Source organism: Molothrus aeneus, chromosome Z, assembly GCF_037042795.1.
Source record: "Molothrus aeneus isolate 106 chromosome Z, BPBGC_Maene_1.0, whole genome shotgun sequence".
NCBI classification, from domain to species: Eukaryota; Metazoa; Chordata; class Aves; order Passeriformes; family Icteridae; genus Molothrus; species Molothrus aeneus.
The window spans coordinates 51,034,961-51,057,370 of record NC_089680.1 but is presented as its reverse complement, the minus strand read 5'-3'; the positions used below and the strand labels follow the sequence as shown (position 1 = coordinate 51,057,370).

Here is a 22,410-nt window from a genome sequence, read left to right as displayed (position 1 = left end):
TCCCTTTCCAATAATGAGGTCTGTCCTGTAAATGCTCCCTTCTCACAACTTTCATTTCTAGATTGCCTAATGCGCTACAAAGATCACCTTGACTACCTCACATTCCTCTGACAAATATTATATAAATATTTCAGAGATAATTGCTTTATTCCTCTTTTTATGGTAAAGAAGAGTCCATAGTGTGCATTCTTCTGGACTTTTTGAAGGGGGAAATGTGAGGCAAGGTCTCATTGGGAAATTGTATAGTACATTAGCATTTCTCATTTACCGTCTTTGGCAAATTCTGTAATTTACAGCATGTGATACATCCCTGGAATGTACTGTCTCTTTTTGCCTATAAACTGAATATAGGAAGATCAAACTGCCCTTCAATTCCTTTCAACAAACTTTTACTCATAATATAATCTAAAATCTTCTGGTTTTCCTAGGGGAAAAAAAAGTCAGAGTAGATACCAAAATGAAACAACCTTCCACATGTACTTTCAACGATTTGGCAGTATAGCCCTGTTAGCCTTAAAATAATTTACATAATATATCACTGGCATTAAGATAACTAAAAATTCTCTTCAAGAGGAATGTGCAAAGCTTTTCAACACTCTTCCTTAGATGAACTTCAGAATGATGGTAGACAAGACCCTCAGAAAATTATCTTCTAAACAGTGAGCATGGACCCACAGTACTGTAACTATTTATGGAAGAAACAAGTCCTACATTTATGGCAAGGCACTATATTCATCTGGAGAAATAATGATAGAAATTTAAAAAATAAATGATGAAACATAGGGAAAACAATGACCTTTGCTTTTGCTGCACAATTTTACCTATATGGAAAGACTATACATACAAACTGTGGTTCAGTTCCTGAAGAAACCACCAAACAATAACACAGAGAATGGGAAATTCCACAATAGCCAATCCACAATATGCCAGATCATTCAGTCAACGTCTACTTCATTTTGCTTATCAATATTAAGACAATATTAAGTTAAAATTCTTTACTTCCTGTGCTCTTAACAATTAATAAACTGCCACATTTTCAAGTTTCATCCCAGCTTGTTCACCACAGACCTGTCAATTACTGATACTTGAGTAAGTTTAATCTTATCCAATTTAAAATTCTATGGACAAATTCAGAGACAAATAGCTCTACTACTAAGTCCAAGCTTCAGCCAAAGAAAAAACATTGTGCAGGAAAAATCCTTGAATATATTCACTTCAATTCTGAAATTCAGGAAGCAGCCTATCCTGATTTAGATATACTGGAAATACTCCAGATTTAAATTTCAGTTGAAATCAACATAAAATGATGAAGACTTCTTGCCACATTGCTTCCTCTTTCAGTTGGAAGTAAACATTTTTGCACGAATAAGTCAAAAATAAATGCCTCCAAACAAGAAACACTCAGACAGAATTCACCTAAGACCAATATACCAATTAATGAAAGAACACTATGAACTCTTAATCATTTACTGCTGTGAAAGACATTATATTCTTATTTATAAGCATTATAAATTTCTTTTTATTTTTTCTTGGTAGCCATCCCTCAGATAAACTCACATACACTGGGGAGAGAGCAGTAAAAGAAAAAAGAACAGCAAGTGGTGAGGTAATATAGTTTACATAAGAATTCTCCTCAAACCTTTGCAACTGAAATGAAACAGAAAAAAAATCATAAACACAAAAAAATTATAAAAATATTCAAACCAAAGAAAAACCCATTCCATAAAAAAGAATCATAAACACAATTTCTTAGCTTCATATTCAAAATTAAAAATCTTTAATAATAAAACAATTTTCTATGAGTCAGTGAGACTAAAAAGAAAAAAGTTTTAAAGTTTGATCTATAAAAGAGAAATATTGTACTAAAACACGTACTGTGCCAGAAGCATACACCAATCTAACAGCATTATTAGCACTCAAGATGTAGTTTGAATTTTAGCTAGTTACTTATTTCCATCACTGATTTTGCTGTCATCTTTTAGCTTCACATTTCCACCTACATAAAACGAATTTTATTATGTAGTTTATACACAGTCTCTTGTGTTTATTTACTTACCAACAGTATCACATGGTTCATCCTTATGTACACAGAAATCCTTCCTAGAATTGGGGATGAAAGAAAAAATGTTAAGCAAGTCAAGCTGTTAGTCGTTAACAACTGTGTAACCTATTTAGAAACATGTTTTACGGCTCAATGAATAAATACAGAACACCATTATCTCAACAAAGAACAAGGGGAAGCAAAGGCCGGGATTACACAGAGCACTTAAACTCCAGCTTATTCTCAGAGCACATTTAAGAATAGTCAGGTGAGAAAACACGTACTGTATATTCAAATTTCATTGCACCTAATTTCTATGTTCTTTTGGTTTTTTGGTTTTTCTTTTTCTTTTTCTGTTAAGTATCTTGAAAAGTAACAAATCTAAAGCTAGTCTTCCTATCATTCAAAAGAAGATATTTCCAGTGATTTACATAAGATTCAAAAGCAGTATTTAGATCCGTAATAGAGTCAGAAAGTTTTTATTCTATGGTTAAAATCACTAGTAGGAATATGTCAAGAAGCATTTCTGCTAGGGCATCCCCTTATAGTAGTGGAAAACTTATAAAAATTAACTACCCTATCTCCAACATATATTTTAGTCCATCATAGGTCTCTAAATAAGACTGTTCTACTGCATAAAGGAGAATAAATATTTCAAGTGTGTCTTAAACATCTGCTTGCGATTCATTTTGATTTCACACGTATTTTACTTCTTAGAGACATGCAACATGTTATTAAAAGAGCAAAGGGAAAACTGCTTTTTACTGGAGTATTTATAATGTTAATTTGTTATTTTACTTTAAAAAAATGGCTGCTGAGGTATGCCTGAATTGGAAGGCTGGGAGGGAACCAAAAGCAAAAAAACAACAAAAGCACCTCAGATATAGCAACCCCACAAACAAAGAAGTTCTGGTTTTCTGCTGTGCCACAGAGTAAGGGTCTCTGTTTATAGGGATGGACCATATGAATCAGAGAAATTTAGCTCTTGTATTCTGTCTATGAAGGCACACAGATAAGACAAATAGATTGATAATGATAAAGATATACATACAAAGAAACACCCATTTTCTAGGAATAAAATGCAGGAATTGTTTGGTGCTTGAAATGTAAGATACTGACACTTATCTTTTTACAAAGTGTAACTACTCCAAAGGCTGTTTCTTTGTTTCCCACAGACTATTTCTACATAGGGATTTCAACTCAAAAGCAATTTCTAGAGGTTGGCAAATTTCTGACAGTTGTTAAGGGCCACAGAGATAGATGCATGGGGTTAAATAGCTTTTAATTAACCAGTCACCACTACCAGCTAATTTCACAGAAGAGAAGAAGAATGGCAGTGCTATAAATTGATAAAGTTGTGAATAAAGCAATCAGGACAGTCTGGGAATACACTCAAAAGGGCCCTGGAAATTGAGCAAAAGGTGGTGAACACGAAACTATAATAAGACACAGAAGAAAGTTATTTTATTTTTTCAAACCTGCAAGAAATTGCATTAATGCACTGGGTTGTAACACAACTCTTTGTTTTGTGCTATGCGACACAAGGGACTTATTGTCTTGTTAAGCAACATGACAAAATGATTAGAAATATGGGACTTGACGTGAAGCAAGAGAACGTGTGTAAAGACAATCTAAGGACATTGATTGCCTTCCACACACACCCACCCAACCACCATAAAGCACCATAAAAATTGATTGATGTAATAATAAGTAAAAAAAAAAAAAGAAAGAAAAAGAGAAAATAAATAGGTCATACCTTCAACTGTAAAAGAATGCTATGTTACATTTGAAAACTGCCAATATCCAAGAGTTTCTGCTCATGTAATAGCTTTTTTCTCATATACTTACTGAGCTGGTTTTTTTTTGTTTTCACGTCTTGGCTGAATCAGACTATGATTATGTTGTGCATTCAGGGTTTCATTATGGGACTTGGGGAAAATGGTACTGCTATGATTTGGCAAGAGGGAAATACAGTAAACCGTTCTTAGTTCCCGACTTACATTGAAGGAATGTAATGCCTCTTTTAATTTCCAGGAATATGAATGCATTACATGCATAGGCTGTGTAGTAAAGATTTACAATTCTAGCTAAACCTATCAGTGACTCTCACAAAAATAAAGCACACTACTAAGTCCTCAAACAGATTATTTGCCTTCCTCCTTCTCATCCTTTCTCTCAGCAAAGCGGAGCCAAAATATTAAAATTACTGTTACAGCATATAGAAGCTTCAGTGGCACCAGTTGGTGAGTCTGTCAATGAAAGCAAGAAATAGTAAAAGCCCACCTACTCCAAGCAGTACCCAGTACATAATGTCCATTATTCTAAATGTTTATCTTCATACACATGGAAGAGAAACCAGGTCCTTACTCAAGGGAAGGAAAGGAGGAGCTTTCACACTATCTATGCCTGAATTCTGCACTTGAATGAATTGGCTAACCCCAGAAAAGAATTCTAAGCAAGGACAGATAACCACTACTGCATTGTTTCAGAAAATTATGTTTAGTTAGTAGATTTTAGTTCATTACATATAGCATTAGGAAAGACTTTCACAGCACACAAAGGTTACTTAATTTCTAAATACAAAGTATCTCAGTACATTGTCTTTGTTAAAATAAATCCTGATGTGTAGGTGGTAAGTACAACAGAAGACAAAAAGAACAATAAAGGAAGACTAAATTAAGAGCCAGACTTCTTTTTTGTAAATAATTCCCAATAATTTATCATTTTAGATAAATCTAATACTTGTTTTTGGCAAGTCAAAATACTCAAAAGATCTATTTTTTACTCAGCCTGGTGCATCATATCATATGCTAGATTAGAGAGAAGAAGAAAAAGGACAGTTAACAGATTTTACCTGTCTACCAGATCTTCATTCGGGTTGCACTCTACTCCAATTTCTCTAATGTTTGCAACTTTGAAACATATAGGTAGCTTGAATAACAGCAGAAGTTAGACTGCTTGAAACTGCAGTCTAACTTCTGCTGTTATTGATTCCAGGGCTTACAACATTTTTGAGGCTTATTGCTGAAGTAGTAAGTTTCATCAAATCATAAGATTTTCATAAGGAATAGTTGCAATTAATGGTACTTGTGGCAAGTGACATTATCATCAAATTGCAAATGCCTTCACTTGCATTGTGCAAAGTGAATAACTACAACACTGAAGCCATTCTTGTCTCTTCACATAACAGGACATTCTGAAATAATTCTCACATATAAACCAAGCACACATGTACTAATTAACAAATGCACTTTTAATGACAGTAATTAAATCTAAAATTATTTTGGTGTTAATGAACCACAAGAAAAAGTACTTATTTACTCTTAACTTGGGAATTTAAATAAATTGAAAATGGTAAATGGTATTTCAGAAACTGTTTTTTATTTTGAGGGTAAATCTCAAAGGCATCAGTATGTACTGGTCAGTGTATTTTAGGAAAAAGAGAAAATTATATATGTAATTATTTCAAATTGTTAACACATCACTTAGGCACTGTAAAGCTGAATTGAGATTAAAAAGGTTGATATAAATAATCATATTATTATTATATTATAAAGCTCATATTTCAGTCAGACTGAAAAACAACAGTTTGGAAGTATGATAAGTAAACAGCTGAATTGAAACACATCGAAACAGATACAGAGTAGCTAGGAATCCAAGGAAGGTGCTTTTGAGTGAAGTCTAACAGAACCTAGACTTAGCATTAGCATTAAACAGTGATGCAGAAAAAAATACAGAAGCATTCCTGGCAAAGTTTAAAAATTAAATGAGTTCTGATAGATACACATAGGAATCAAGACTAATTTGAGTAAATTTTCTTCTAGTGTAGCCAAAAGTGGCCTCCCAACTTGATTAGACAAAACAACAACAAAAAATGAGTATTTGGAACCAGGCAGTAAACAGGAACAGCATCCTTGGATAAAGATACAGGAAAATATCAAAATGACACTACTATTCTGTTCACACAATATAGTGGCCAGTTTTGGTGTTTATGCTTGGAAAAAAAATTTGTAAAGCAGAAAAGGTCTGGAAAGAAGCGAGAGAACAATTACATAGAGTAACCTCTGTAAATGACTCTGAGACAAAGAGTTGTGACTTCAGCACAGCCTACCAGTATTTTCACAGGGAGTTTTCCAACAGATTTCAGCAACAAAGGGTACAAAGGGTATGGTTGAAAGCTGAAGTAAGAAAAATTAGAAATACATCCAACTGCCCATGCAGAAAGCAAATAACTGTAAATAATCAACTGCTAAACAGTTAATCTTCCTTTCTTTCAAATTTTTTGTCTAAGACTTGTCTACTTTTCTTAATCACCAGAAAATTAAAATGTAAAAATAACTGTATAAATTTTATGTTTGGGTCTCACACTAGATACTGAGAGATTTTAAATTCAGTTTAAGTGCATGTATTTCTATGGAACAGACCTGTACTAGTGAATGGGACATACACAGCCTAATTATTAGAGCTTGAAAGAGTAAGCTGGCAGCATAAGGTAAATTCATACAAATTTTTCCTACACCCATTATTACAAGCATTATCACTTCACAGACTCAAACATATTAAAAATTAAAAAAAAAAAAGAGCATAAGACGACTTAAAATTAGTGGGATTTTTTTAAAATACACAAGGTAAAAATACAGGACTTCAATTTTACAGGAGATTCACTTTTTATTTAAATATGCTCTTTTCAAGTTCCCCTGCTTTCTTCTTCATCTGCAATCCTATTAATTAAATAATTAACTAATTAATTATCAGAAAGGCCACGTAAGATTCTCATGAACTTCCCTGATGCCTCCTGGTAGTGTCAAATAAACCAAATTATCAAGAGATTGATAAATTGAGTACAAAATGGTCAAGAGAGTTGGAAGTATTGAAGTTACAGTGATGAAGACAAAATTAAGAATAATCTCGTCTCTCACCATGCATTTGCAAGAATTCAGTTTTCCAAAGCTGAAATTCACTAGGAGTTTAAGGACAGCAGTAGCAGTTTAATAACCCAATCTCTATCTCAATATGTTTCAGCCATTTTGACTGCCAAACACTCCAGGCTTTTGCAGTGACCCTGTAGTATCAGTTCCATTTATGCAGGGATCTTTCAGTCTTCCTCCTCTAACTTTCTTGAGGATTTGTTTTTGGTTCAGAAAGAAAATAAAAATCAGTCAGAAAAATAACTGGATTTATTCTGTTCATTGGAAGGTAATAGCAACACTAAAAAAAATCTTGTCCAAGCTTTGGGGAGAGTTCTCGATGGCTGAAACTATTGGAAGTGAAACAATATTTATGAAATCTAAGTGCTGTTTATGCCATGAAGTACTTTATACAACAAGGTACTTTCTTACAGTGAAAGTAGCAAACAGCACTGTTTCAATTATGTGTAACCCTGGGCAAGGAGATCTCAGATACTGAAGATCAGAAGGAATAAAGGGCTGACACACAGTATCAACATGGAATATCACTACCTGATGAATATGAGGAGAATCAGAAGTCTATTTTCTGTCATAAGGATATGTGAAAATATTAGTTCTGAAAAGGAGAATAAAGAACTTGGTCTTTTTCTGTATTATTCTTCTCACACTTTTTCTACAAACCACTTTGACAACAGATTGACCAATGCACTGGAAAAGCAGCAAAATGCATAATTTTTAAGTGAAGGTAAATTCTGCCTCATTCTTGTAAGCCCATGTTTATACACTTCAAAGCTTTCATTGCCTAATTTGTAATAGAGGCTATATAAGAACTTAAGCACCATCACAGAACAGCTGGGAATTCCACAGGCCTTTTCCTGCCTTATTTTCAGTTACCTCATTCAGGTCAAGCACCCTGTGCAGATAGGAACTGATAATGTTATCTCAGGGGCCACCAAAATCTGGGCTTGTCTCTGCACATTCAGACCCTGTACCTTAAAAGGCAAGAAGCATGTTGATGCAACCTGCTGCATTTTTCCCTCAGAGAAATTATCTATCTTTTTATAGCTAGATACTGTTTATAGATAGACAGTATCTACATCAGATAGATATACTATCTATAAAGTAACTGTGCTAATTTATAACTGTGAATACAGTAAAACTTACCTGATAAAACAGGTAGTTTTATCAAGACAGTCCTTAAAACACTTTTTACCTTAATTATCACATATATCCAACTTCCCTAGTAATCTTCTAAATAGATTACAAACTCTTTCTGCCTTTCTTCTGTTTCATGGCACCATACTTTAAAGAGGATATCAGTTCATCAAAATAAGCCAATTTAAAGGGAAACTAAACAAAAACTGACATCATGAAATAGGGCCAAAGTAAATTTAAATTAATTGGTAGCAGATACGCATCATTACAGTCTAGCTGGGCAGCAGAGAAAGCTGTGGGGAGAAGTTGGTTTTGCTTTCCTCCTTACAGAACAAATGCAAAAATAAGTTTTGAAAAGTACCTTTTTCCTGAAAATGGCTCTTTGGCTGCTGAATACCAATCTCTACAACATCGACATCACACACTTTGTACTTAGGCATTAAAAATTAGCTCTGCAGAACACTCAATACTTCATTTCTAACTCTTTTGGTTACTACACAAAACTGGCATGTGAAAGCACACAGGAAAGCTTTTACAAAGAACTCTTGCTGTTCTATTATCAAGTGAGACAAAAGAGGAGATGTGGCAACTTTTAGGAGGGCTGCCACAGAATGTGCTAGATATCCAAAACTTTACACATTTACTGAAAAAACACCAAGCAGTTGGTGTTCATCTGTATAAACAAAATCATTTCTCTCAATAAGCAGACCTGCTGTCCAAATGGAAGTTGTGGCAATGGAGCTAGTTCCCTGCTTGCAAAACAGAATGAGACTCTGAATTAACAAAACACACGTGTAGAGCCACACATGGTGTTAGCTATACCATAAACCTGGTGATGTGTAGAGGTAGCCTGGACTAGCAAAACATTCCCAGTCAGAAAATTGCTCTGGTATGATTTATTAGCAGCTAAAGCAGCTCTCAGGTGGGAGGCAGTACAGTCTAGAGAATAATACCACTGCAAAATAAAAACATCAGAAGAACAGATCGTTAATTTCAGGCTCCAACAATAACCTATTATTTGACATGTAACCAATCATTTTCCTTCTCTCTACTTCAAATTCCATAAAATTGATCAGAGACTTAATCCAAAAAATTGTATTTAAAATGGCAGGTAAAAAATTGTAGACAACCCTGGAGCAAGTCCAGACAAGAGGCATGAAAACAATCAGAGGGCTGGAGTGCCTCTCTTATGAAGACAGGCTAAGAAAGTTTCGGTAGATCAGGCTGGAGAAGAGAGGAGCTCTTTATACTACCTTCCAGCACCTAAAGCAGACTTACAAGAAGACTGGAGAGGAACTTTTTACAGGGGCATGTAGTGACAGGACAAAGGGGAATAGCATTAAACTGAAATTGGCAAGATTTGTATTAGATTTTAGGAAGAAATTCTTTACTGTAAAGGTTTGAGACCTTGGCCCACGTTACCCAGAGAAGCTGTGAATGCCCCATTCCTAGAAATTCTAAAGGCCAAGTTGGATGGGGCTTTGACTAATGTGCTCTAATACAAAATATCCCTCCCCACGTGATAGGGGGTTTGGAACTGGGTGATCTTTAAGGTCCATTCCAACCCAAACAATTCTATGATTCTATGATTCTATGAAATCAAAATATCATTATTACAAAGCAGAAAAGCATCTTAACATAAGATCAGATCTTTGCAAAGCTTTTTTACCATTAGAATCACAGTATGCCAGAATGTTTAGGGTTGGAAGGGACTTCTGGAGATCATCCAGTCCAATCCTACTGTCAAGGCAGGGTCACCTGGAGCAGGTGATACAGGAACATGTCCCAGTGAGGTGTAAATGTCTCCAGAGAGGGACATTCCATGACCTCCCTGTGCAGCCTGTTCCAGTGCTCTGAAAATCTCAATGTAAAGAAGTTTTTCCTCATGTTGAGGTGGAATTTCTTGTGTTTTGGTTATGGCCATTGCTCCTTGTCCTGTCATGGGCACCATGGAAAAGAGTCTGGCACCATCCTCTTGGAGCCAGCCTTTGAGATATTTATATTCACTAAAGAGATCCCCTCTAAGTCTTCTCTGGACTAAACAGGCCCAGCTCCTGCAGTCTCTCCTCAGAAGAGAGATGCTCCAGATCACAAATCATCTCTGTGGCCTCTGCTGGACCCTCTGCAGTAGCTCCTTGTCTTTCTTACACTGAGGAGCCCAGAATTGAACACAATGCCATGGATGTGGGCAAAGAGAGGGACAGGATCACCTTCCCCAGCCCGTTGACCATATTGTTCCCAATGCACCCCAGAATCCCCTTGGTCCTCCTGGCCCCAAGGGTACAATGGCAGCTCATGGTCAATTTGTCATCCACCAAGACTTCCAGAAGTGCTGCATTAAATCCAAAAAGCTGTGTGGCCAAAAGCACTGACAGTTGAAGACATTTCCAGACCACTGACTCTCGTCAACTTAACTAATGCCTCACTTGCATCAGTACAGAATGCCTCTGCCTCTTCCCATAAAGGCTCATTAAGCTGAAGATGAAACAATAACAGGAAAAAGGTGTCACATGCTCTATTTATTTTATAGCATCTTACTACTCATGAGAGGCACCTCATAAGCTAAAGAATGCAGCCCTATGTTCACTCTCTTGGCCCATACAGGCTTGAAGCATTTGATACTTGCTCTAACTACTACTGCTGCTATTGTAGATATTGCTGAGTGCCTCAGCTGTCTCAAATAAGAGAGCCCAAGGTTTCTAGCAAACAAGCAGAATGCTGTTGCTCACTATCCTTGAACAGTCACAAGGAATAGCTAGATGTAAGGAAGTCTATTCCCCTTTAGCCATCCTGATTAACCCAACGCCATCTATGATACTCAGGCATCCTTTATTCCTTGGCCCAAGTTTACTCTTTCCTACTGCTTGCTTCTTTTCTTCCCCTTTCTTTCTTTCCAGACCTTCCTCCCCTACCCTGCGCCAGCCCCACAATGCACTCACTACTATTAAAATCAGTTTGGGGTCTTAATCTACAAAATTGACTTCTAGTCTGTTACTCCAAGTATGTTTCCTGATAAGCTTAGGCAAAGTTGCTGCAGAGAGCATTATTTCTTGTGTCTTCCATTAGACTTGAAAGGAGCTTGTGAGAACTACAGCTTAGCTCATGTATAAATGTGTAACAAAGAATAATCTGCCCCCTCAAAGCCCCAGTAATCCATAAAACTGATACACACATCAAATAGAGGAGGATGACACAGAGTAAGAAGTGTGGGCTTTTCTCGGAAAAGAAAAGGGATTGAACAGCAAAAGTAGCAACAAAGCTCTTACCACAGACAGTTTGGACTTCTAAATTTCCTGCTTCTGGTAAGTAACTGGCTCTCCAAAGCAGGAAAATTTAGGGAAACATTTTTCTGCTTCAAAAGATTGAAATACACTATAGATATTGGAGTAATCAGAACGAAACTAATTTCAAGAAAAATGCATTATTTTTATTTTCTATAGGTTCTCAGTGAGAGTGCTGTGAATAAAAGGCAAAAGATGGCATGTAGGTGTAAAGATTACAAACAGTTTTAGAATACCATATCACTGACCAGCATGGGACTGCACAGCAGTATTCCACTATAGCCAATCACAGGAATTTTCTTTGGAAGGGAGCTCTGAAGGTTATCCAGTCCAAGCTCCACCTCAAAAATGGCACTAAGTCCACCCCTAGGCTGGTTGAATCATGATTCTGTCCTTTTTTCTGGATCATGCCTCTGGATCAGACAAAACCATGAAAGTCCCTGCTTGGAAGGAAAGAGGTGAACTGGAGGCCTATTTCCTTCTCAATGTGTGAAATGCCTGGCACTTAAGAGCTACAAGGAACTGCAGATCTGGAATCATACCCTAGTGGCTGCAGGACATATCCTGAAGATGTACATGATGTACCTTCAGCACAGGGTGAATCATACCAGTTAAGAGGGAAGCATAACTCAGTAATGTGCCTAATGCTGGTCTAGCTCTGAATGGTTTAAATATGCTTTTGTGTTTTGACTGAAAGCATCTACAGGTTTGGGGTGCTGCCTCTTTTAAATGAAGGCGCATGGATGAAGGATTCCAACCTTTGCTATACAGATAAAGTCTTAGCTATATAGCCAAAGAATAAGCAAGAGTAACCTGTTCATCACTTCAAATATTTACCATTTGGGAAATACTGCTTTCTGCACCACCTTTAGCAACACCTTATCACCAACTTTGAGATCCAGATGCCTCAAAATGCTCCCTTCCTCACTGCAAACTAAATTCTTACTATATTGGCCATCTACTTTGATCTATGTTCACACTAGCCTTCTGCCTATTTTAATGCTCATCTTTCACTACTTTACCTTGTTATCAATATAGCTGCATCAACTGAAGTCATGTCTTCTCCCCAGCTTGTTGACATTTCTAAGTGTATATCATTCTTCTTGCCAAATTCTTCATGTTGCCATTTACAAAAGCTTTCCAGCATTTTTTCACCATGATGTCCAATATACATATCTGCCTGGAAATGAAAAGAAATTAATGCTTTTAAAATTAGGATCCTATAGTAGAATTTGGAACCTTTTTTGACTGAGCTAGCAAAAATATTCTGCTTTTTATGGCATAATATGTCCATGGCAAAACAACTCAAACTTCAGGTGCCGAAACCACCTTCCTTACCTGTTAAAGATACAAATGAAGACAGTGCATTAAGAGCGTACATGTGTACTAGAGTTCACTCAAACTCTAGTCTTATTTATTTCCTTATTTCTCATCCATGGTGAGGAAAAGTATAATGGTGTTAAGATGCAGAATGTGAACATAAAATGACATTACTCCAACTGCTGAGAGGAACTGGAGAAATAAATTACTTATTCACTGGAAAATTATAGTATTTTAGATTAGAACTATTGGTAAGGGAATCCCACTTCCTTATAAGCTAAGTGCTATATCAACTTTTGTTTGTCTAGGGATTACACAACAAAGAACATCAGTCCTCCTTCTGCAATCCAATGGATTTAAAGGAAATTATTTTTCTATTGAGATATATGAATGCACAAAAAGCAGAGCAGAAGCAGATTTTGCTAAGATCTACCTGATTTCCACATGGAAACTCTGACTGACTTTTAATTGCAGGAACAGATAAATCTCAATACAAGCAGCACATAAATTAGAAGATTAATCTTTACTGGGGCTGCTTGTCAGTGGAAATCACTACATAATATACGAAAGCTAACAAGGAAGCAAGGAAATTTTTTAGCCAATCAAGTTCATAAATATTGCAAGCTTTTGCAGCGCAACAAGTTAAGTAGCATTACCCTCTACAGGCTAAGACAAATGTCATAAATACCTACTGGAGTCTCATGAAGAAGGACAAGTTTAGTCACTCGAAGATTTACTTGTAATCCTAGACTCTTGTGTTGGAAAAGATTAAAAACCTAAAAGAGAAAAAAAAATCCAACAAATAAGAATATGAATTTGTATTGCACGTACACTAAAAATAACAGAACCCCAAAGAACCTCAAAAACTCTCATATTCTACTGTGACTGCTTTTATTTTCTGTAATCTGAACAGAACATTAAGATAATGCACTGTGTTGGTCTTCTGAAGTGAAAACAGAGCTTAGGCAATATTCATTCTGGGAACATAAAAAAAGACCTTTTCCTCTCAATGGCCACAATCACTTTATAAACTGTGGCCTTTTTCTCCAAATATTTACATACACATTTAATACTGTTCACATGAAAATTTCTATTCATTTAAATCCAAGATCTTGGACCAAGTGGTCTCAGCCAACATCTAACTCTCTAATTCTTCCTATCATTCAGAATAGTTAAAGCTCACATTAATTTTTCAGCTTATGCTCCTTCCTTAGAACAATCTTTCCTTGTATATTACAGATGCTACTTTTCACTGCTTTATGCACCAAATGCTTTATACACTACAGCTACAGATAGAACTGGAAGTGAATGTAATTGTCCAAATTCATTCTTCTTTCTTTCTTTTTTTTCCACCACCACTGACCACACAATGCTTTCCCATAACAATGTCATGTCTTCATTTCAAGCACAGGTCACCAGGAACTGTCCAATATCCCAACCTTTCCAACAACATGGGCTTCTAACCAAAAAGTCATCTTGTTCTCTCACTTCCAGGCTTCCCCAAGATGTATGACCAGATATTACAGAGAAGCCTGCAGCACTACAATTTTCTGCTGCAAAACATATGGACTAAGCTGCTGATGGTCCTGTTTTGACTATGCCTTACAGGTGTTCAGTCAGAATCACTAGAAGGAGCAATGAAATCAGCCTGTGGTGCATGTGTTGTTGGCAAAACATCAAAAATAGTTTTAAATTTCCTACCATGTTTAAGATGGTTAGAATAAATCTTCTGGCAGCATCTGTTCCATGATACGAAACCATAGCTGGATCTGCCACCACAACAGTTTCTATGTTGTACTCTTGAGGCAATTTGTAAGAGTATCGCTTTCCTCTTCCACTTTCAGACACTTTTTGAGTCTTGGATTTCCTTTTATCTGTAAACCAAAACAGTGCTTGAGAAACTCATCCTTCAAACTACCCCTGCAGTACTTTTCAGGATTTTTTACCCTTGGTTATATTATAACTCTCATCATGTGGAAACTAATAGCTATGGGCTTTAATATGTTGTGCTTATTTGCTACTGACAATGCTAAGGCTCATACTGAAGGTCTCCATTATGTATAAATATTACCTCATACCAAGAAAACAGAAATTTTATCCATCTTTTCAAATAAAGTCAGAAAGATTATTTGCAGCCTTTCAACTAACATATTTATAAAAAGAATATGTGTCTCTTACTTTGGTTTGTGAGAGAAAACTCAACTCATGTTGGGTCTGAAGGAAAAACAGTGTCACTGACATTGCATAATTTTTGTCTGTCCATCTTCATAAATCACAGAGAAAACATCTTGATGTCTCAATATCTTAGCATACAAGACAACAAATACAGTTGCGCCACAAAGTCATGTATTCGGTAAATACATGCAACAATTCTGTGATTTGCAAAGAGGAAATAATATTTCAGATGAATGACAGAGAATGACATCGATTTGTTAGAAATAAAAAAGTGAATTTTTACTGACATGACTTCAAAATATGTGCTCCCATCATTATAAGCAGCTGAAGCAAAGTAATAAAACCAAACCCTGGAAACAGGCCTCCAAATCTACTGACAGCTAAAATTTGAAAACATGTTATGTTTATTGTACGGTTGAGGTTATTAATGTTGTTAATTTTCAGTTTCCCCTCCAAACCCCCAACAAAATTGCCCTCACCACTACGATACATGGTAGTATGTAGTAGGATACATAGTAGTATCGTAGTACATACTACATAATTATACGAGCCAGAAGGTGGTCAGATTTACATTCAACAGTTAGCAATGCCATTTTAAATAATCTAATTTAAAACAAAATGAAAAATTAAACTTATTGTAACAGCCAAATATTGTTAGATCCTCTTGAGAGGATGTAAAACTTCTGGGACTGATATCATTGAAACCAAGTGAAGTTTCTTGAAGTATCTAAAATGGAATATCAGGCTCTCTGTGATGAAAAAAAGTAATGTTTAAGATGACAATTATGTTCTGGAAATAATCAGATGTTCAAAAATTTTGAGACAATGTTTTGCAATTCAACCAATCTCATCTCTAATTGGAAAGTTCCTGCAGTATATTTTATAATACATGACCACTCTCCAAAAAATAATTCACTCTTCAGGACATTGCTAAAAATGAACTCACAAAGTCAATTAACTAACAAAATAAATTTAAAATATAAAATACCAGTGGGAGAGGGGCCTGTGATTTAAATATATGTTTAATATAGATTTTACATAAATATAATGCAGATACATATTTTTCAATGTAATGCGTATAAATTACACACACTTAAAAAAGGTTTCTATCCTTTTCTGAATAATTCATAAAATTTGAATTTTATTAATTCAATTTGAATTATTTAGTCATTACACATTTGAATTACACATTTGAATGATTTAGTCCATCCCACTACATCTGAGAAGGTCTTACTAATCCCTCTACAACTGGTGGCAGTGTAAGACCTACTAACACATTTACTAAAAGAAATAAGTATGTATTCTCCAGAAAAAAATGTTTGGTGTTTGATGACCTAGAAGTAGAAACAGCTATAAAATCAAACTATCTTAAATTAAAGTGTCTTATTTTGATCCTTCAGACACTTGCTTAGCCTTATAACTTCTGCTACAATCTAGCCTAACTCATGTTTGCTAACTGTGGATCTACAGCCTAGTTTATAAAATATTATGTGTGTTTTCATCACTCTTTTGAGAATAATTTCTAATGAAACCTCAGTGTTATTATTTGTGCCAAAAAAAACACCTCCTATAAGCTATACAACTATGGCTTGACATAAAAGCATCTAATGCTGTAAGGGTAAGCTATAGGTCTAAGTTTAAAAAGTAAACTCATGTGGGTTAAAAAACATCTCTTATGACCCATCTGGTCAATCTGCCTTCTTCCTAGGCACAGTGCAGTTTCCAGCAACAGTTTATTCACTGTTCATTTCTTTGTAAAAGACAGCAGCTAGTGATTGAAAACTTTAAATTTAATCTTAGCATGTACAGAGAATTCTCTTAACACATTTCTCTAAAAGTTATAGCCAGTAGCCCATTTCTGTTCAGAACTGACTGTCCACAATAAAATACGTCATTGTGCTAAACACTAAGAACACTGTGGTCCCATAAGCAGTTGAAACCTCTGTCTTTTGGGATTGCAGTGAATGAGAAGACTACACAGCTCTCTAGACAAGCTGTCTGCCCATCATTTGTCTGCCTTAGATATCTCTCCCATTAACAAACCAATGGACAATCTGTTCTTGGCCAGCCAACCTTTTCCAAATTGCTGGCAGAAATCCCCATCACCAGATCTCATTTATCTGAAACTTGTAGCTCTTTCCTAAGAACTTTAAATAAATTGAATTAGTAATTTTGGTACTACTGGTATTCAAATAACTGCCACAACTGCTGCCAGATAATAAGGGAAACAGGCTTTAGGCAAAAACTCATATTTCTTTACATATTCATAAATCAGGAAAAATTACAAAGAACTGTCATTATTGAAGGCAAAGTATGTAAGAGATAACTGCTGCAAACAACCCAGATACATAATAATTCACGTACTAACAAGATAAAAGACAGATGAAAGATGCATAAATTCATCTTAAAAATTTAATTACACTGCCAAAATAAAAGATAAGTTCTATGGGAGAGTTCTGTGCAATAAGACTTCTGTTGATGCAACTACGTAGAATAAGGAGATTCCATATCCGTAGAGTACTTAAACTCAGTTGACTGAAAGATAGGAATACTGCATTAGTTCAGCAAGAAGGGTAAAAATACTGCAGCAAATAAATTTGACATAAAATAGGCAATTAAGAGAAAACAAGCAGAAATGTTAACAAAACAATTATCCCACATTAAAAACATTTAGAGCCATCTACTATAATCACAGGTTACACAAAGTATCTAAACCAACATTAAGAAGAGGCTGTGACTACAAGACTCCTGGACACCTTCAAGTCCTCAGGCAAAAAAGCATTTCCTGAGTATATGCACATGCAGTCCAGACTACAGAGGAATCACCATCACTCCCCAGCGGGTAACCTAGTCATACGGAAATTGCACATATTCTGCTTACGCAGGGAATATTGAGGAGCTTAAGAAGCCATGAGCTATACCTCCACTATAATTTGAATAGGGATTTAAATACTTTCCTACAGAGCGACAACTTTTTCTACCCAAGGAGTACAAATTAATATCTCAAGCAGCACCCGTCTCCATCTTATGCAATCTCTTAGATCCATGACCAAGATTGTTTGCACATTTTATTGCATATTTTATCACATATAAACAGGCTGTAGAGCAGGAATCAACACAGCTTTCCCAGCTGACTGCCCAGTCTACATGCCATAAAGTAAGACTTCTGCTTTTGATTCAGTGAAACTTAGCAAGCTTTTCCAGCAATATTCCATCAATCTAAGAGGAAAAGCACACTGGTATCTCAGGACAGTATATTGTTTATTGCCAGAACTAAGAAGTAGAATAGGAGTCTTCCAAATTCAGAAGGGATTCAAAATTCACATTAACCATATCCTGGGTAAGAGATTTCATTTTTCCCAATATGCCCCATGCCTTTACCAGGAGTTCCGTTTACTATATAAACAACTTCAGAATGCTTCAGAGCAGATAGAAGAAAAAAACCTTAGCTTCCCAATGTGGCCCTTTGCTCTAATTACAACTGCTTCTCTCACATTTTTTCTGTAACATAGTTCTGTACTGGTTTCTTTTAAAGGTGTGGAATGTAAGGTCTGCGTATGTGCAACTGGCTCACATATGTAAATAAATCATACACACTTTCAACAAAAGGATATATGTGCACACTGTCAACAATCAAGAAAGCAACTGCTTCTGTCAGTATAATTCTCTCCCTCGCCTAATTAATAAGAAAACTACCCCATTCACAAAAACAAGTTCTTTGCTCTCTCCAAACAAGTTTGGCTGCGTAGCAACTTTCAATCCAGCCCTCAATGGTAACAGACAACAAACAATACCTTCTTTGATTGCCTCTGCTAGTTCTCCATGAAAAGCTATTATTCCCAATAGTGATCCTTCAACACCTCCAGCACAGACATTCATTCCTTCTGATAATTACAATTCATCACTGGCAATACATATTTGCTTGATAGGTAGCCAGCCTTTGAGATCAATTTGGATCAAAACTAGCAAGAGAAACACCTGTTTCTATCCTGACACACAAACACTGTAGAAGCAAGAGACATGGTTGTAAGACAGGACCATGCTGCTGAAAAGTTAGTGTGTTACCAAGGCTGCAGCTGCAATATGTCACAAAGTTACATCTCTACCATAAAGGCATCTGAGACTATCTCAGAGAGCCCCACATACTCATCTGCTTTATTTTTATTTAATTGATCTACTTAGCTTATTATTTGACTTAGAATTCTGAAATACTTATGTAAAGGCTTATTTTTGATGCTTTTATTCACTTTAAGGCTGTACCATGTGTGCAAACATGCATGTATGTAGCATGTGTCTGTAGCATGAGTATTTTGGTGATGTTCACTAAATTCATGTCACACCAACAAATTGCTCTCAGCATAGAGAGAGCTTTTAAGCATCTAACTTACTGCAATCACTTTTACTAAAATAATCTGTAGCAGGGGAGTGAGGGACTGGTCTTCTAAAACAACAGCATTGGTTAGAAAGTGCAGCTATTTACACTCCCTAACATAATAACATTGTGTCAGAAGATGCTACTCAGTTATGGACAGCTTGCACTATTTTGATATTTTAAACCTGATGGTAGATATAATGAAACTTCCTTCAAACAGATATTTAATTCTCTGCTGACAGATTTATAACAAATCAGAGCTTGGAGTGTAAGATTATTCCAAAAGATTAATCCCATTTTAGAGTGTAAGAGAAAGTGAAAGGATATTTGATAATGAGTATCACAGAAGAATCATGTCCTTATGGAGAAAGTTTGCATCCTTACTCATTTTCATACCCATCACAGTTTGCGACTTTGTCAGATACTCCTCCCCCCTTTTTGCAGTGCATACACTATGCATACTTTTCATTTTTTCTTCCTCATTCCCATACACATGCAGGCATGCATACTCTAACTCACTTTTCTCTAATAGGGAGGAATAAATAGCTTTACTTAATGTGAAAAACCTGTGATAATATAGAAAGTTTAACTTTCAGATAAGCAGTGTCAATGTAATGCAAACCCTAGAATAGTAATATAGAGCCAAACTGGAGGAAGTTGTATGTAATTTATTTCATCCCACTGCAAAAAGAGCCTTGCTTTGCAAATTTATCTCTGATTTCAAACTCTGGATGGATGACTAACTATAAAAACAATACTTCCAAAATAGAGGAAAAAACCCCCACCACAAAGCCTGTCACGTTTATTCTGTAACTATATAAAATGGACAGAGCAGTATAAATATTCAGAAAGGATCAGACAGCCATGGAAAAGTTTAGGCTGAAAATGATCTCCAGAGGGCAGCTAGTCCAACCTCCTGCTCAAGTCAGGCCAAGTGTCAGAGTATGATCAGCTCTTTTAGAGCCATTTCTAGACATGCTGTATAAATACATGAGGATGTGGATCTGACAGCCTCTCCAGGCAACCTGTTCCAGTGCTAAGCATTCTTGTAGAGATTTTATTTTCCTTATGGAAATTGAAATTTCCTTCAACACAAGTTAACACTGTTATCTGTCACAGCATACCTCTAAGGAATGTCTGGCTTCATCTTTTCTCTGCAGACCCTTAGGCACCAGACAACTGCAGCTATATCCTTTCTTTACCTTTCCTTACCTGCTTGAAATAACTTAGTTCCTTCTGCTTCATCCCAAATATCATATAATCCAGCCTCCTAACCATTTCAGTGCACTTCTGCCGTTTTCTTTGCATTTTGCCAAGATTTCACTTACACATGAAAAATAAGCCTAAAAATGTGCACTCATTCTGGTTTATTTCCTAGGAGAAAAATAACTTCTCACAACAACACTAGAAACCCTCAGCTCATGCTGAGGTCAAAGGACTGAGATGTCCTCTATCCTTTGAAGAATGACAGCTGATGATGAAGCAGAAAAAACAAAACACTGTCTTTCACAAAAGCCATTCTTCCCTTCCCCAGTGAAAACTATGAAGTCATCACTATGTGCCAAACTTCTGCTGAAACCCTTCTACTTCAACAACTTGTTCTACCTGCCATTGAGGAAGATGCATTAGGATTGTTTCATACACATCCAAGTGTCATTCACAGAACAAGAACACGTATAAAAATCACAGAAAACAGAAAATTAAGTACAAGCATTGCACATGGTGAGTGATTAATCAGCTCTGATGACAGAGTGAGACAAGAAATAGCTTTTAAATATTAAGTTGAAATTAACACATGCCCTAAAGATTTCTACTTTCTAATACAAATGCATATTAAGAAGCAGAGTCTATTCCTAATGGACAACTCCTTCTCCCAACAAGTGACATGCCACCTCGGAGTCCACTGTAGGGTACTGCTACAAGAATACCCAGTTCTGCTTCTGTCAAGGTTCTGATGTAACTACTACCTACTTTTCTTGAAAATATATTTGCTACATTACAGCTTTGCAGTGCGATTTTTATATTACCTGTAACAACACCACAGTAATGATTCTGAGAAGGTGGCTTTTCAGAAATTTTCTCCTCTACGGACCTTTTTCGTCTGTACACCCTGTGTGCATGTCCTGTCACAGCCAATGTGCGATTGAGTGGCTCAATAAATATGAAGTCCTCATTAATCTGTATAAACCCCATCTGTAAAGGAAAACAAAAGCAACACATAAGGTAAGAATTTATTAAGTTGTGCACAGTCCTAGAGGAGAAAAAAACCCAAAACATTCCATTTAAGGAAACACTTTGTTTTAGTAACCTTATGAGCAAAGTGAGTACCTTTGTATTTTACAAGTTTTCTACTTAAATGAACTAGAATAAATTTCATTTATTTCAGCTAAATCTGGGTGGGTGGGTGGCTACATGCCAGTAGCATATGCACAGTAAAAGATACAGAATGTTAAAAGTTTACTTTGGGAGACCCAGGAGGTCATTTATATATGTACGGTATGTACAAAAAAAGTCTATACACTGGTTTTATTATTTATTATTGTCACATTTTTAGATAGCTATATTTAATGAAATAACAGGCACAATGTAAGGCATATGAATACATGCTGAACAAACGTGAGGATGGAAAAGAAATATTGTGGCACTCTTTTTACTCTTTTTCAAACTAAAAGAACCCAAAACTATTTTTAAAAGACAGAAATCCCTTTTTGGTTTCCAGCAGTAACACCAGAAAAATATTTGAATAAAGCCATTTAGTTGGTTAACTCTTCCCCTGTCTCAACGTATTTATACACACCAACACACAGGAAAAGTTAACACACCAGATGCACATCTAATATTACAAGGGCATAGCTAATGCTGAAAAAAATATTATAAAATATACTTATATAAATACCACACAAATAAAACTCAGCACAAACTGTTCAGCTTCCAATACACAAAAGTTTCCTATCAAGAGTAAATCTGGAGACAGCAAGGTTTGTGGGGTTTCTCCCCCCACATTAGCAAGAGTGACAGTTAATTTCCTCACTCTCTAAACTTAAAAAATATATTATTCTGTTTTGCTACAGAAACAAAACTATGTGATATATCTGGCTAAGGGAAGCAGACAGTTCTTCTGTATATTTTTATACAGGGGAGAAATAAAAAACAATTTTG

The 22,410-nt window shown here is 35.9% G+C and overlaps 1 protein-coding gene across 1 annotated transcript in view; it reads right to left on the bottom strand.

Annotated features, from left to right (window-relative positions):
• Positions 1-22,410, bottom strand: part of ADAMTS19 (ADAM metallopeptidase with thrombospondin type 1 motif 19) — a 130,645-nt gene that overhangs the window by 84,659 nt on the left and 23,576 nt on the right. The window contains exons 3-7 of the mRNA XM_066569073.1: positions 21,279-21,444; positions 14,406-14,578; positions 13,397-13,480; positions 12,407-12,564; positions 2,057-2,100 (exon numbers count right to left, since the gene is read on the bottom strand). Coding sequence (XP_066425170.1) covers positions 2,057-2,100; positions 12,407-12,564; positions 13,397-13,480; positions 14,406-14,578; positions 21,279-21,444 — 625 coding nt within the window. The remainder of the gene's footprint in view (positions 1-2,056; positions 2,101-12,406; positions 12,565-13,396; positions 13,481-14,405; positions 14,579-21,278; positions 21,445-22,410) is intronic.